Below are 17612 nucleotides of genomic sequence, written 5' to 3' on the forward strand. Positions count from 1 at the left end.
AATTTATTTGGAACTTTCTTGGGAAAAGCGGGGCAGAAAAAGAGAAACAGGGTACTTGGTTCCCTAGGATTTTCCCAGCCTTCACATTTTTTATTATTACTTGTCTTTGACTTTTAAAGCTATGCACACTTGGCTGCTTTATACCAGAAATGAGGATTGTATTTTGGAACTAAGTCTGAAATAATAATTCTTACAATTTATGGTTTGTCCAGTCGAAACTGTATAATTATAGCAGATAGCAAGAACAGAATGAGACAATCTTTGATTTTGGTAAACAGAACATTCCTACACATATTGCAACAGTCACTGAAATTTCAACAGGGGGAAGGACTTACTGTGACATAGCAAACACAAAGCCTGAGAAAAATGAACTTTAGAGGAGATGCTGTGTACGGGAAAACAGAAGAGGAAGCACTGTACTGTGTTACAATGTCATCTGCAAGGTATGAAACACAAATTACACTTGCACTGCTGTATAATTTATTCCAACAGACACAGAGCAAGTTAAATTCACTAAAGAGAAGCGGATTAAAAGGATAAAAGAATACCCTCTTACAGGCTAACAAATCAGCTGGAATGATGCACACGTTTTCCAGCCTTTCTTTTGTTATTGAAACTGAGTGCCAGAGATGTTGGTTGAAATTTCTAAAGATGTGAAAGTTTTCTCTTTTTTTGTAGGCTTTTATAGCACGATCTATATTGATCCTATATGGAAATATTGTCACAACCGTAGATGCAATAAATTTCAGATTTTGTTGTCTCAATGCTAAATAGAAATAATTGTAATATTATTTATATTTATTATATTATTTTAATATATCTACAAAATAGATGTAAACTGATTTCTCTGAATGCAGGTATCTGCAAGGTATCTGGACTTGGGACTATTGTCAAGTGCTTCAAAACTTCAAACCAGAAAGTGAGTTGAGAGATGAACAGAAAACACCACTTTATTGAATATAAATTCCGGGAATGGCACATTATTTTTAGAAGTACATTCCTGGAGGAAACAGTGTCCTATCTTTCTATGCTCATGATTCCTACCAACTTCAGCGTCCCCCAAAGACATCACGGCCTGCTTTCTCAGCACAGTTTTTTCTGCTATTCCCCGAATTCCCCGAACTGCCGTCTCAATTTCACCGAGCAGGATGGCCGCTCTTCTCGTATCCCGGCCGGATTGGTAAGAGCTCCGTGTCCACACGAACGCTCTCACCTATGTCCGCAAGGTTCGATCACCGCCCGTGACTCTCAAAAGAAGGCACCGGACGAACGCGGCAGCCCCGCGGGGCGCTTTTAGCGGAGCCGGGCGCGACGGAGGGGTCCGTGTTTAACCGGGCCGCGTGGGGCGCAGCCCGCGGGCATCGGACTTCTCCCGCAGGGATTACCCGGGCAGGGCAGGGGCCCCTGGCGCGGGCCTGAGCCCCGCGGAGCAGGAAAGCCGGGCAGGCCGGGCCCGCGGCACCGCACACCGCCCGTGCCCGCTCCCAGGGGGCTTCGCCCCGCCCGGTCCCGCTCCCCGAGCTGACACCGCCCCGCCCCGGCCCGGCCCGGCCCGGCGGCCCCACAGCGCCCCCCAACGGGCCCACGGCCCCCTGGCCCCGCGCATGCGCTCGCCCGCGCATGCGCAGCGGTTGCGGTGGGGGAGCGTGCGGCAATGGCGCAGGCGGGCCGGGCGAGCCTCAAGGAGCAGAGATACGACCGGCAGCTGAGGTGGCGCGGCGGGGGTTGCTGCGCGCCCCGGCCCTGGCTCCGACCCGCTGGGGCCGCTCGGGCTCCGCGGGGCTGCCGCCGTCCTGGCCGGGCGGAGAGCGCGCCGCGGCGGCGCCTGGCGCTGCCTGTCCCTGCAGGCCGGGCCGGCGCTCCCGGGGCTCTGGTTGCCCGTTGAAGCCACGGGCCGCCTCCGCGGCCGGCTGCGGGGGGAGGCGCGGCAGGCGGCCCGCCGGCGGCTGCGCTTTGCGGGCTGAGCCCCCGGCGGGCGGCGGCCGCCTGGCGGAGCCCGTGGAGCGGGGGAGGCTGTCCGGGCCGGTCGCTTACCGGGTTCGCCGGGCGGCCGAGTGAATGTTCGTGTTGGGGGAGGGGGAAGAGGCAGAAAAGAGCACTTAAATGGGAGAAGGGCGGCTTGTCCTGCAGCCCGTCGATGCCTGCAGTATGGCGAGGGTTGATTTTCCCTTCATACTGTAGGCAGTTTCGGTAGTGGGTGTAACGCTTTGCAGCGTTCCCTTCTGCAGCCAAGGGAGGGAAGTTACTGCCCGCGTGAAATCATTGGGGCGTTTGCGACTGAGTACTGTCAGCTCCCGATTGCAGCATGAAGATGGTTTTACAAATGTCTTAAAAACGTTACGAAACTCATCACGAGTGTTTTCCATCCGCTTTTTCATGTCTTGTATTATAAGAGTATAAAAACGTGTTATTTATAATAAAACTTAAGAAAAAGAGAACATTCAGTTTTAGAACAAAACTTGTGTAAGTGTTTTGACCCACACTCATTTTAAAAAATTAAATATGTTACAACAGGAGAAGGTGTGTAGAGTATAAAGATGGAGAAAACGAGATGTCAGTAAAATTGAGTTGATCTTTAGAAGGTTTCAACTTTGTCACAGTAAGTTTTCTGAAGGAGAGCTTAATTTGGTTAATGCTGTCTAGCCCCTTTCAGCAGTGAATGGAAAGTAGTATGCTAGGCTCCATTTGTGATTGTTTTTTGTTTTTTTTTTTTTTTTTAATATTTGCTTTACAGTCTGAAATGAAATAATTTCAGAATGTTTTTTTTTCCATCCCAATGTAGATTGTGGGGTGACCATGGACAAGAAGCTTTAGAATCTGCCCATGTTTGTGTGATAAATGCAACAGCAACAGGAACTGAAATACTCAAAAACTTAGTGCTACCAGGTAAGTACATATCTGTATTTTCTTTGTAACATAACTGATAATTTCATAATGCCTAGTTATTAATAGTAATTTTTTTCACCCCAAGGTATTGGTTCATTTACAATTGTCGATGGGAATCGGGTCTCTGGAGAAGATGTTGGAAATAAGTAGGTTTCTTACTAGTTTCCAATACAAATTGAGAAGTAACAGTTTCATAAGTAGTTCCATCTCTATACTTGTTAAGAAATCCTGTAAAATTCTTAATAAAAAGCCTCCATATGTTCTCCAGGTCTTTTGTGTTTTGGATGTTTGTGACACATAACAGCATGCGTGATCATTTTCATATTAGCCGCTAAATTTTACATAGGTTTTTTTAGTTGCTGGTGTTGTATCTTTATTTTAAAATAACTTGTTTGCTGTAATCTTGAGACATGACAGTGTAAAATTTGCTTGTGTTTCAGTACAGCTAAATGCATTTTCCATAATTTTGGTGATGAAAATAGTTCACTTTTTGTTAGTTTACTATTGTGAAACTGTGATAGCAATTTATTAGCTTTTGTAGTTTTGAAAGGCTGAGTGCAGCAGGGGAAAGAATAAGAAAGTCTTTACAAATCTTATAAAAAAAAAAAGTTTACTAATTTTAATCACATTTTCTTATGGTTCAGATAGATTCCTACAAATACCTGTCTACTTACAGGGGTTATATGTGGGGGAAAGGTATTCCATTACATGAAGAAATGAGTACTAGTGGGTCTTTAATTCACCTAGTGAAAAAGAATCTTCAGTGTGATCCTGGCTTCTAGAGGAGATGGTGTGTCTTATTTTTCAGAGTTGTGGCTCAGACATTGGAAAGTTTCTTTAGGAAACTGATCATGAGGAGAATGCTATAGTGGTGGGGAGGAGAAAAGCAAATTTAAGGGAGAACTCAGTTTGCTGTGTATATGACGGTCAGCAACATATTCTGCACTTTTTTTGTAGTAGCTTTAATGTTGTTTTTCTTCAAAATAAAACTTCCCAGGTGACTCTCTCTTGTCTCCTTTTCAGTTTCTTTCTACAAAAAAGCCATATTGGTCAGGTAAGGAGATAAATGTCACTTCAGGTGTATTGAAAGCATGAAAGTATTGAGTAAATACTCAAATGTAGTATTATGAATAATGCTAAAATCATGTATGTATAGCTTGCTTATTCTCTGACAAAATTCCCCATGCTTGTTTTTTTTTTGCTCGTAAGTGAGAAGATAAGCTTAATTTTGACTAGAAAAAATGAACAAAATATGGCTAAAATCTTTGCAATAATAAGGTAGAGTAGAATTGTGGTTTAAGGAGTAAAGCTAAGAGTAGAGGGGTGGGTGAGTGGGGGGGAAACCTAGCTATCAAATAACTTTTGTTTTTAAAACGCTGTTACTAAAAGTGGTCTCAAACAAGTACCTGCTGTTAAGGATTTTATTTTCATTTCAGATAAGCTAGGCTTGGAATATGAAATCCTAGCTTTTTTTTTCTTTAAGCATGTAGCATATGTAGTACTGATATGCTATATAAATTACATTTCAAGACATTAAACGTCGTTTTGATTGTTCTGCAACAGAATCGTGCCCAGAGTGCCACTGAGCTCTTGCAAGAGTTGAATGGTGATGTTTCGGGAAACTTTGTTGAAGAGGTTTGTTCTCTTAAATTAGTTGTACGCTTGTTGTCATACAGTGTGATAAAAGTATGAAATAATAACTGTGTGTTATCTTTGTAATGTTGCAGTTTAAGTAACTTCATGATAAAATACCATATGAGGAAGAAGGTCTTAAGTTATTTGCAAAAAGTCAATTTATGTATTTTAAACATTATTCTGTAACTTCGTCATAATTTTATAGCTTTCACTTAACACTTTACATTGAACGCTAAGCAGATTTGCTGTTTAGAAGTTTTCAATGTTTCCTGACATTTTTTTTCCTACTATTTAGAGTCCAGAAAAACTTCTAGACAATGACCCTTCCTTTTTTAATCGGTTTAACTTGGTGGTTGCAACACAGCTACCAGAAAGGTAAAGAATCATCTAAAGTTGTTTGTTTTCGTTCGGTAGTAAAGCAAGTTTCAATTGCAGGCATATTCCTGCAGGAAAGCTTAGGCAAAACAGAACTCTGTCATTGTGAAGGAAACTTACAGTCAATTATGGCGTTTTTATGTGGATGTTTTTATATGTTAATACATAGTTTAAAATATCTTTCAGATCCATGCCTGGCTCCTAGGTGCTGTCTGCAGGTGATTTGTCTTTCAGGCACTCTTTTGTAGTGAAAGTTGTTTCTGGTCCAAAATTGCTGTAACAAGTATTCTTATGTAAAACTTAACAGGATAAGAGGAGCTGTGGTACCTGTAGATTTTTGCAAATGTATTTTATCGTTTTTATAGGTCTTTCCATTTTACCTGTGTATGTAATTACATTGCCCATATAAACTTTGTCAAGACCAGAAGTTCTTGATTTTTATTTTTTTTTAACATCTTCCTGCTGAGAGGCCTCTCCTATGCTGCCTTTCAGTAAACAGCACATGAAAAATGACAACTCTCAGAGTATGGAGAGAACTGAAGGAGAAGAGCACGCTCCTGTTTCAGTAGACAGACTGCTTCCACAGGCAGTGGAAGAGAGTGCTGAATAGACCTACAGTTAAATCTTGCCTTTCTAAGGAAGTGGCTGTTCTTACTTTATGTATCTCTCCCTCCCCCTGCGTACAGAGGAGCTAGAGGTACTGTCTCTTACAGAAATAAGAGCCAATTTGTCTCTTTCAAATGATGGTTCCCTTGCAGGCTTTGGTGAATAAAGAGTATTATGTGCTATTCAAAAACTTCTGGTTGGAGTTGGCCCTACTGGAACTTATGTTTGTGCAACACACAGGTGTAATTCTTTTTTCTTTCTTTCATGACTCATTGAAGTGTTTTGGTTTTTTTTTTTAATTGATGTTCGGAGCATTTGAGAGGATACAGTTAAATATAAGTAAGCTAATGGATAAGTATATTTCTGACCTAGTGTAAATTAATGTATAAAATTAATTACCTTATACGTGCTTAGAATCATGGTAATGTTAGAGTTCTCATAGAAAACTTTTCTTTCACAAGTAGCTTGCATAAGAATTAACTTTATAGTTAACTATTGTCCTCTTGTACGTTTAAAAAGAAACCCACCAACAACATTTTTCCTTTCAGTACATTGCTGCGCTTGGCTGAACTTCTCTGGAATTTTAGCATTCCTCTGCTGGTCTGCAGGACTTACGGACTGGTTGGTTATATGAGAGTCGTTATTAAAGAACATACAGGTTAGGGGATTTTCTGAGATAAAGACTTTTCTACAGGGTTTAAAGCTTCAATATGTAATGTCACTTTGATTTTATTTTTTTTTAAATCTTCTGTCTTGCGATGTGGTTAGTATTTGTTAAGTCTTGTGTAGTTTGCAGTTCATCGCTAGGAGCATTCTTTGAGGAATGCGTAGAAATTGTGGACTGCAACAAATAGTAAAATTGGAGATTATCCTGACACTAAAGGTAATTTACTCAAAACACTGATTTTGAGAATCAAGCAGTTAAATGAGCAGATGATGCACTGTATTTGATGTATGGCTCTGTTTCGAAGGCCAGACGTAAAACTGTGAAATGCATTGTGTAATTTTTTTCACAGTTGTTGAATCTCATCCTGACAACACATTAGAAGATCTGAGACTGGACAAACAATTTCCAGAACTGAGGAAACACTTTCAGTCTTATGACTTGGATCATATGGATAAAAAGGTTGGTATGTGGCTTGCACTATGTGCTCTAATCAGATGCAGACATAGAACAGAGTTTCTATGAAAATGACTCTTGGCAGGTGACTTTTTTTGGTGTAGAATCTCATCTGAGCAGAGGCAACTGTAGAATCGGTCACAAGGTACTATTTTTGGCTGGTGCCCTAAATGTTAGTCTGTATTTAAATCTTAGGCAAGCGATGATCTTGAAGTAAGGAATATTCTTGGACAACATGATCTTTTGTTAGAATGTGATTCTCCCTCACCACCCTTTTTTAATTGTTTTTATGGTTACCTACTGCTACAGAGCTTTGCAGTGTGAGTATTGGTGCATAACTTAAGTTTCATCCCAGAAAAATATTGGAGAACTTGGCTCAACCACCCTTCTTCTAAGTAAAGGAATAATTAATAATTTGTTTTATAGTAGTTAGAGAATGTTATTTCTGAATCAAAATCTGGAACATGTCCTGTGTTTTTACTGTAGTGGAGGGGATGTTAGTTTACATTTAAAATGGGTTTTTAATTTGTCTCCTGTTTTTATCTTTTCTCAACTTGACAAAGATTTCTCTGCTCCATTACAGGACCATAGCCACACTCCATGGATTGTGATTGTAGCCAAGTATCTGACAAAATGGTTCAACGAGGTATATTGCAAAACTGCACATCATCAGTCTATTACTGTTACTTTAGATATGTCTTTGTTAAACTAGATAATTATTTTGGCAATGCGTAACAAATAGAACAGGTGGAATAATAAAAAAAATTATTAACTGAAATACAAATGAATGTATGTGAACAGTGACAGACTGTAGTTCAGCAGTCCTAACACAGTGAGGTTAGTAGTAGGTATTGTAAAGACAAAATGTTTTTGTGTTTTTAAATTTAGAAAAGTGATCAGTTGCCTAAGAGCTACAAAGAAAAAGAAGCCTTCAGACAACTGATTCGGCAAGGTAATGTGTGTCCCAGGAGTCAATTATTCATACTGGTGGAAATACATAAGGCAATGTTTGAAAAATCATCACAAGTTCTCTTGGGGTTAATTTATGGAAGTCTGCTGGCATGTACAGTATGATTCTTCTGCTAAATGACTGTTTTATGCAGGTGGATCTTAAGACCCCAGATTTGCTTATAAATGAACTTTGGCAGTGTTTCTTCTGTTTAAGATCAAGAGGATGTTTTGATTTGGGTGGGAGGAGAGGCCTTAAGAGAAAATACTGTAGAAAATGTTGATATTTAACACAGAAAAGAGGAAAGCGAGTGGCTTTTGACACTGAAATTGTTATTAATCGCAAGTACTTGGTTGTCACCAAACTGTTGGTAATCGTTGCAGCTCTAAATGACTGGGGGGGGGGAGGATTGTGTAGTTACTGAATACACTGTAACCAGTACGTGAACAGACTTCGCTTTTGCAGTGCTAGATTTAATGAGATGTTTTTAAGATCTAGAAATAAATTGTGTTAGATGATTGTAGGATAAAAACAGTATCTGAATTTTCAGTATTTCCCCATTTAAAGCTGGCTTCTCTGTAAATTGCTGGGCGGTTCTGTAATCCTTATCCTCAGGTTGGGGCTAGGGAACCGATCTGATCTGTAGTAATGACCTTTGGTTAAATTAGGTTTTTAGTGGAGTCCATTTCTTGGTCTGACTGGCTGTGTGGGTTCACAAATGTTTGCCAAATTTGACTAAAAAACCCCCAACAAAATAAGACTGATGATGGGAAGGAGAGTTGAATTGCCTTTTTACCACCATCTGCATTAGTTCAGTGATCATGAAACTTTACTCTTTTTCTTGCACAAATAAAATGGTATTTTTGTGATAAGTAACTTCTATTTAACATCACAGAAAAACTAATCATATGCAGAATATATACGTAGTTAGTTTTATCAATACGTCTTACCAGTAATCAATTTTTGCTTAGTTACTGTGCCACAAATGCATCCAAAGCCAATCTGATCTGTTGGTAAGATCTAAATGACGAGATGTAATTCAGGGGATTGTATATTTAAATTTTTTTTTTCAATAAGGTATCTTAAAGAATGAAAATGGGACCCCAGAAGATGAGGAAAATTTTGAAGAAGCTATAAAAAATGTGAACACAGCATTAAATACTACAGAGGTAAAATAAACATCGATGTGACAAAATTGAAGAAATTTCAACTACCTCATTTTTTCAGAACTTATTACGCACTTTTAGGACAGAAAATCCATTTGCAACATTTATATTTAGGTAAAACAGGATTAGTACAATTTTTAAAATTGAAATTGTGTGGTAAAATAGACTTAGACTAGGTGGCACTGTAGCTTATGGAAATTCTTTTATTTCCTAGCTTATGCAAGGAAGCTACGTTTCTTTCCTCAAGACTTGAATTCAAGTATAGAATGAGTCAGTAACCAGAGTTCACTAGTAGCGTATTCTTGTCTTAAACTTTATGAGATTTTCTTTTACAGATGAAACTTTAAAGTGCTTGGTGCAATCACAAACAATTTAGCAGTTGCTGGTGTGGTTAGTGTCTGATTTGAATACATTGCTAGGAGAGAGAGACTCAGAAAGCATTTGTTGAAATGTACTATATTGAAGCTAATTGCTATAGTATATATTCTGTGTAGAAATGGAGTGCTGTAAGTGACCTTTGACAGCAAATTCAGTACTTTCTTCTTGAAAAAACATTATGAAATGCCTTTCATAAACTGATTAAGCTTAAAAACATTGAAAGTGAGGTTTTCATTGTTTTTAATTAATCCTGAAGTAGTTACTCATGGTTGAGAATTGATGTCTGATTTCCTTAATTTCTCATCCACGGTAAATTGCAGAAGCTACATGGGGTAAAAGCGTAGTCTGTGGTTCTTTCTAGATTACATTCCATGTATTTGAGCTCTGCTAATCCTTGCTTGGACAGTCACATTAAGTCTCCCTAGAAGGCAGCAGGTAAAGCTTAGTGCTGACATCTGTGTTGCTACAGTCCTTGTCCCAGGGTATTAATGACCGACTTCGGTTGATATGGCAGACTGAACTGCAGTAGTTAAGGGGCCAAAACACTTTCACTTTTGCAGCCCCTCTTCACTTCCCTGGCCTTTTGCTGCTCTGCCTCCAGCAGGTAGGATAGGCAGCTGGGACTGGTAATACCTGTTGCTGATGATGCTACCAGTTTTTTAAAATCTTCCATGTAGAAGACAGAAATAAGGTGAGATTTTATTTGTAACGCTCATCTTGATCAGAAGCATGTGCCTTGTTCTGTGGCAATGCTGCTGTTAGGAATATCTGAGAAGCACTGACTACGTAAGATTCAGAAGAGATTTTGGTGTGTAACTCTGAGGTTGGTTAGAGCTGGCTCACCTAAGTATTGTTGAGTGTTGACATGATTCAAGAAATTAAAGTCAAGTAAATACAAAACCTAATTATTTTTTTTATAGATACCAAGATGCATTGAAGAGATTTTTAATGATGATTGCTGCATAAATCTCACAGAGCAGGTAATGAGTAATGAAGGGTAAGACTTAAATGTAGAAAAAGCATCATAAATAACATTTGTGTACATGACTGTCTCTTGTGCATTTGCAGTCGCCCTCTTTCTGGATTTTGGCTCGAGCTGTAAAGGAATTCGTGGCAAACGAGGGCCAAGGGAGCTTGCCTGTCCGGGGCACTATTCCTGATATGATAGCAGACTCCAGTAAATTTATCAAATTGCAAAATGTGTAAGTATATTGTACTGTTGAATTGTTCAAATAGGAAGGTAATGTTTTTAATGGATTTTGATTATTTCTCCATAGATTCTGAAATGTAATCTCTACTAGAGAAAAGATTGTGGTCCTTAATAGTGTTTACTAATCAAAATCTGTAGTTTTAGAGATTAATTCCTCAGAACTGTGACAAATAGAATTAAAAAGATGGATATAAAAACATAAATCTTTGATACGTCTAAAATAACTGATCGTTATTTCTTCATGGAAGTTACTCTGTATAATGACAGTAAAGCCAAGAACTTGTATCATTTTGCTAAATGAAACCATAATTCGTTGAATTTGCACAGATAGCCTAATTTGTAAATCTGAATTCTGTGTCAGTCATGAATTTACAAATCATTATGTAATTGACTTCTCAATTCCAATAAGCATTACAGAGTTTTAACTCACAGACAAAACAATTATACTTCCTTAAAATGAGCTCTTAAATTGAATTTTATTAAATGCTGAGTTGTTCAGATGTTTTCATTGTCATAGTTCTTAACAGAACAAATATTGGCTACAAATATTAAAATACAGAAATTAATAAAATATTAGAAGCCCAATGAAGGACATACAGTTGTTCTGAAACTACTTAATATTCTTCCTCTGGCTGTGGTGATACTCATTTTCATTTTAACCAGTTTCTAGAAAACAGTTAGACGTAGTTTTTAAGCGATACAGTCAACAGCTCAGCCTTGCCAGGCAGTCATGCACGGAGGTAAGAAGTGCATTCGTAGCTGTGAGGTAGCTCACTTGCATTCATGCAGCTAGTATTTTGTCTTTATAAAACTAAAAGAAACGGTCTTCACTGTGAAGTTGATGACTGTATCCTGTAATTAAGACTTCTTTACTATCAACAGGTACCGTGAGAAGGCAAAGAAGGATATTGCTGCTGTGGGTAACCATGCTGCTAAATTGTTACAATCCCTGGGCAAGGTAATTACAATGTACAGCCCTTCTGAAAGTATAGAAATACTTTTTCCCTGGTGTTCTATACAGAAATAAGGCAAAGGAGACAGATACCGAGAGAAAGCGCTTAATTACCTCATTCTCTTCAACAGACTTAAGTAAGTTCTAATGACATTTAGTATCTGTGGTCTGTTTTACTTATCGCTTTTGGTTTGGTCATATAAAAGGCATACAAGGGTGTATTATTTACAATTTAAGATACTTTTTTTTTTTTCCACAACAACTGCTTATTTCACAAGGAATATATAACTGTCTCTGAAAACATAAATTCCCTGGTCATTGTATGTACTGGAATGATTATATTCTCTCTTTTAGGCACCCGAGTCTATTTCAGAGAGAGAATTAAAACTGCTTTGTGAGTATGCTTGGATTGTGTTGCTGTGTTTGTGCAAATGATCAAATAATCAAAACCTTTTGAATGACAATGTAGTTATTAATCAGTAACTCAATATTTGAATTTTTCAAATAAATCCTTAGCAGTTGCGTTCTGCATCTTCAGTAGAAGTAACAGATGTTCAGCATCTCTCAATAGCGAGTCTATAATGATTGGCTTTTAAGAGATACGATATTTTTTCAGGTCAAAACAACAGGTAGCAGATGTCCTCTCCTTTCTGTGAGTCGTGCATAATCACGTTTGCCCATTCTGTGATACTGACTTCAGAGTGCAGGGTCTGTAAACGTTCCGTAGTCTGAAAAGGTAAAACAGGGATGCAGTGAGTAGTACTGTTCATAGTGTTCTAGGTTATGTCTGTTCTGGATGTGTGTACATGTCCACACAGCAGCCTGGCTGAGTCTCCTTGCAACTGGAAAATTTTCCTGTAAGCACGTAGCCAAGAGCATGCTGCCCCTGCGTTGATACATTGTTTGCTGGGAGTTTTGAGAACCTGGCAGTGCCTCATTTTTGAGTGCTAGGGAGTAGCTGCACGTGGGTTGTTTCATAGCAGTGATACTGGAGAGGAACCTTTCCGCGCTCGTAGCTGTGCTGTTAGAATATTAATTGAGAATGCGGGAGACAGCGGCAGGTGCAGCAGGGATGAAAAGAACCCGTGTTCACTTGCAGCGTGGAAGAGGAGAACATGAAGTTGATGTCTGTGATTGATGAATTGCTGTAGGAGAGCTACATGTGTTGTAAGCTGTTCCGTTAACGTGGCAGATACATTTAGATTCTAGAAGTAAATAAGCACAAAGTATTTCACTAAAATACTTGTGATCATAGACCTAAATATAGTTTAATAGGTTTTATTACTGCAAGCTACTGGAATGAACAGAGAAGTGTTAAGTGAAATTATGCTAAGCCTTAGTCTTTCATGTTTAACACATCAGAGATACAGACTTACAAAGATTTAGTAATCATTGATGCATTCCAGTAGGTAACCCTCTCCTTTCTGCATCCTCTGCTTAGGTAGCAACTCGGCCTTTCTCCGGGTGGTACGATGTAGATCTCTGTCTGAAGAATATGGCTTAAACACTTTTAACAAGGATGAAATCAGTAAGTACTCCCTCTTGGCACATACTTTAATTGCATTTTCAACTTGAAACGGTTTTGAGATCTAAAAGAATTGTACGTTACATGTTTTATGTCATATAATTTGACAACAACTAGAAGTATGGGGGTTTTTAAGTCTAGATTGTTGAATTCAGTTTGATTTTGAAAGTTAAAAAATGACCTTACGAATTGATAGATGTTTCAAGTTGTTTTTTTTTTCTCCTGTGGATTTAATTTTTGATAGCACATAAATAAAACGTTGGTTTCCTCAACCTTCTCTTTTCTGTACCTCGGTTATTTCTGACAGAGCTGGAAAGGTGCTTTCTCTTGACCAAAGATATGAGAATGATTGTCTTGGCCCCTCTCAGGTTATCTTTTCAGTATGTGAACTAGCAAACTAGTTGCTTTATACTGCAGGTTATTTTTTTCAAACTTGCATAAATTAAAAACCCAAAACATGATGGAAATACTCTTAATCAAAGTTTGTTTAAATTAAGCTTGTACAAGTCCTCTGAATGTTTTGAACAAAATGGATATACAAAGTGTATACATTTTGTGTATACATACATTTTGTAATATTTTTAATTTAAGTGAAAGCTCCTTGCTTTAGTTGGTAATACGCAATATGATTTAAGTAGTAGTTAGTATTTAGAAAGACTACTGAGCTGTGTGTTAAGGGATTTGAGACCTGGTTTATAATTACAGTCATTACAGTTAAATACATGAAGCATATGTTTCAAATCCCAAAACTGTAACTAAGGAATATCCTATTTAATGTTATAGCAGCTGTCGGAGTTGAAACGTGAATATCTTCACTGAACAGTTGTATCAAATACGCACAGTATGGTTTTGTCATACACTCTGGAGTCAAAATCGTGTATCTGACAAGTTGACTCATTGAGATTCTCAGCTGCAGGTTGTTTTCATTAAGATCTCTCTTTACTGCAGATTTTACAGTTAAAGCACATGGGAAGTACTTGTTTTCAAGTAGTTGAAACCCTTTCTTATTCCATTTCATTCAGCTAACCAGTCCTCTTGCTGTTTTCAGTTTCCCATATGGATAACCCAGACAGTGAGCTAGTGCTGTACTTGATGCTGCGGGCTGTAGATCGGTTTTATAAGCAGCATGGTAGATATCCAGGTATGTTAATACTAGGGTTACTTAACGTAGTCAAAAGAAATGTAAAGATCCAGTAGTGACTATAATACTAGTTATAAACTACAAATAGAGCATTAACTGTGGTTTTGTTTCCAAAGTAATATAACTTTAAGAATGTGAGAATTTTTTCTGTTGGAGAACTTAAGGAATATTTCTGAATTAATAGCACCGTAATGGGTTGCGTGGATTATGAATTGGTTCAGCTATGCAGTAATTTGTCATTATCATGAGTAGCATCAACAGAATATTCAATTATTACTAGTTTAGTATTAATAATTTGATATATTAATCGGCTTAGAAACTTTTCAGAAAAATAAAATACTTATGCTGCTGTTTAAACCCATTAACTTTGAATATAGTCTTACAGTTCTGTGATGAAACATTTAACTTATTTTCCAGGTGTCTATAACTATCAGGTAGAAGATGACATTGGAAAACTAAAATCATGCCTTACTGGTTTCTTACAAGAACATGGGTTGTCTGTAGTGGTGAAAGATGACTATGTTCATGAGTTGTAAGTATTAAATCTCAAGTGTCACTTTGTCAGTAAAACTGACCTGAAAATGCTAACTGTTCTGTTGCTATCCAGCTGTCGATATGGAGCTGCTGAGCCGCATGCTATTGCTGCCTTCATGGGAGGTAAGAATGTCACTGTATTTCTAAAATCCATGCAAACAAACCAGCATGCTGTAGCGCATACTGGAGTCAGAATCTTCACTGTTTTAATTACTTTGTATTGTCAGAGCAAAGACTGTGATCACAGACTGTAGTCAAAGATAGTATTAGAACAAAATCCTCCCCTTTCATTCTCCAGATGTGACCTCCTATGGTGTATAGAAAAAGTGGGCACAGCAAGGGTTTAAAGTCAGTAAAAGAAATTAAATAAACTTAAAAAATAATCTCACTAGATCAATTCTAGTAGCTTGAAAATAAAATACTTGAAAGAGGCTTTGAGTCTAAAAAAAAAAGAGGAAAGGAATAACTGTAGTAATATACCACAGTATGCATCTTCCTTTAATGCAATAAACTGGAGTATCTATTAAATATAAATAGTCTTGATTGTTTACTTTAATTCAACCTGTGGGTATTAGCAAAACTATGTTTTAATGGATACTCAAAATTGGTATATCAGTTAACAACTTTATTTGGCTTCATGCAGTGCTGAAGGTAATTGTGTATTAAATACTCTGTGGATGTAGGATTTTTTTTCTGATTAAGGGAAACTTGGTATGTGCAGTGCTTTAGAAAAATATGTAAAGATAACTTCTGAAGAAATTACAAAATATCATACTACAGGAGAACACAAAGGGATCACAGTGAAGTGACCCCTCAATTTATTTTACAGTTTAACTGTCAGCTCACACATTTTTACTCAGCGTGTGCATGTACATGGAGAGACAAAGCGCATACAGCGAAGTGTGTGTAAAGCTAACTTTTGAAGGAACATCTTTCTGAGCCTCTTTTATACTGGGAAGCACTGAAAGGCATTTTTTCCTCTTAGGAGTTGCATCAGCCACTTCTGAAAATTCCAGTGTAGTGTGTTCTAGATAAATAACATTCTTTTACTGGTTTTTAAATAAGACCCTGCTAACTACCTTCTGTTTTTTCTTTCTTTTTTAATTTTCTTTTATAGGAGCTGCTGCACAGGAGGTCATCAAAGTCATTACAGGACAGTTTGTAATTTTTAATAACACCTATATTTACAGTGGAATGTCGCAGACTTCAGCGACTTTCCAGCTGTAGGACGAGGATCTGGCAGTCGTTGCCACCAGGCGCTGCTGCTGCGTTCTGTAAATACTGTGGCTTGCTGCCACTGGCTGGACTGCTCTGTGTTACCTGGGAATTAAAAGTTCCTTGATTTGTAATTATTTTATCTTTTTTTTTTTCCTGAGACAAATAAAGTCATACCCCATCCTGACATTTTTTTTGGATCTAGGGTGGAAGGGCTGTCCCGGTGCGGTGCCGCGCTCGCTGCCGCGGGGCGGGGCTGCGGGTGGCCCTGAGCGGGGCGGGAAGGGCGCGTGGCTGCGGGCGGTGCCTCGCTCTCCTCAGGCGGGCGGGGCGCGCCCGCGTCGCCTGCGCGGCTGACTGGAAGCGCGCCCGCTGCTGGATCCACAGGTAGCTAATCCGTGCTCTGTTTCCCATCCTTTTGGTAATCCCTACCGCTCCCAAAAGCTGGCGGAAGAATGCTTTTGCTGTTTCATCTTTAGACTGTTGGTCTTTTTTTTTAAAAAAAAAAAAAATCTTTTATACATTCTTTCCTCTTTATATTTGAGATGATCCAGAGTATTTTACACTTCAAAGTCGAGCTCTGATGATGAGCTATAAATCATACATGGCTCAATTGAGAGGGAGGAGGGATGGGATGAATGCTAAAATAGCACTGGAAGACTTCAAAGATCTGTTACACTGAACAGTGTTTCTCAAGGTTGGCGGGCGCATCCTCAGCTTCTGGCGTGAATTTGGATTTCAACAGGGCACCAACAATCAGATTGACTTCTTCCAGGGTACAGTATTTGAGCACTGGGTTTTCAGCAGGCGAGCTGCCCCGAGGCTGGTGTGGCTGCGGGGCGAGTGGCAGCCCGAGCCCTGACTGACGGGGGGCGTTGGCATCGGCCGCCGCACGGGCTCTGTGCACCCTTCTGCCTTGGTCCTTCTGAATGTTCAAGCCGTGTGCTCTAGTGCTGAACATACAGATGAATATGTCTGTACTTTTTTTGAGTGTTTTTTTTTAGTTCTGAAGGGATGTTACTGGGTTGTTGTCCATAACTGATGGGGAAGAGGTAATTATTTTTTATAGGCAACGTTTGCCAGAAGTCTGTTGTAGCAAATCCTGTTATTTATCTTTTCATCTTGGCCCTGTGATGCAACAATGGAGTTGAGCTATTTTTTTAAAGTAGGCTGGTTTATAAATACTATTTTCTGTACCTTCCCTAAGTTGCGAAAGAAGATCCAGTGGAGGTCAAGATATATCTTTCTATAGTGTTTAAGAAAACCCCGTGTTTCTTATATTAAAGGCTCTTTAATTGTATAAATGTGTATTTAAACTTTACTGAAATGACATTAGCTCCAAAGTGAGCTTGTTTTCACAGCCTTTCCTTTGTTAAGGAATATGTAGGTAGTGCTCGTGTTCTTTTAGGCTAGCAGGGTGGTATCAGAAGGGGCAAAAAGGTGAGGAAGACTTGCAAGCTTCCTGCTATTGTGGCAGGGTTAGATTTGCAAGAAAATAAAATGCATATATATTACCACTTCTGAAAGGGTAAAGGAAGATGAGCTCTATTTATTTCCCTCTCAAAACATGTGCTTCACCAGTGCTACTGTAAGGACGTATGTGGAGCATTTGAACTAATGGAAGCAGAGCTACTGATTGTCCCCAGTCCTTTGCTAAATGGAAAGCAGGGCTGGCTGCCTTCACTAAGGTGACACTGATATTTCTTAGAGCCTTTGCTCTACTTTGAGAAGGATAACTAATCCGTTATTAAGACGGATTTATGACTGATTTAAACTTTTACCTGGAGCTAAATAATTTCTGAGAGATTGAAACAGGTTACTGTGATGCTTGCATCAACCTTTTGTGTTTGGGACTTCGGGCATGGTTAAGGGACTGTCTTTCTGCTTCCAAACCTGAATTTCACTCTGCTGCTCAACTAA

General features: G+C 38.9%; 1 protein-coding gene across 1 annotated transcript; it reads left to right on the forward strand.

The window, feature by feature from the left end:
- Nucleotides 1-1649: 1649 nt before the first annotated feature.
- Nucleotides 1650-15879, forward strand: NAE1 (NEDD8 activating enzyme E1 subunit 1). The gene is made up of 20 exons (XM_086620702.1): nucleotides 1650-1710; nucleotides 2783-2886; nucleotides 2972-3032; nucleotides 3910-3940; nucleotides 4450-4521; nucleotides 4817-4896; nucleotides 6051-6160; nucleotides 6519-6628; nucleotides 7206-7268; nucleotides 7511-7574; nucleotides 8649-8740; nucleotides 10036-10095; nucleotides 10184-10317; nucleotides 11208-11283; nucleotides 11632-11671; nucleotides 12719-12805; nucleotides 13851-13943; nucleotides 14361-14475; nucleotides 14551-14600; nucleotides 15595-15879. The coding sequence occupies exons 1-20, from the start codon at nucleotides 1655-1657 to the stop codon at nucleotides 15702-15704; spliced, it is 1608 nt and encodes a 535-aa protein (XP_086476828.1). The 5' UTR covers nucleotides 1650-1654; the 3' UTR covers nucleotides 15705-15879.
- The last annotated feature ends 1733 nt before the right edge of the window (nucleotides 15880-17612 follow it).

Source organism: Tauraco erythrolophus, chromosome 15 (assembly GCF_009769465.1).
Source record: "Tauraco erythrolophus isolate bTauEry1 chromosome 15, bTauEry1.pri, whole genome shotgun sequence".
NCBI classification, from domain to species: domain Eukaryota; kingdom Metazoa; phylum Chordata; class Aves; order Musophagiformes; family Musophagidae; genus Tauraco; species Tauraco erythrolophus.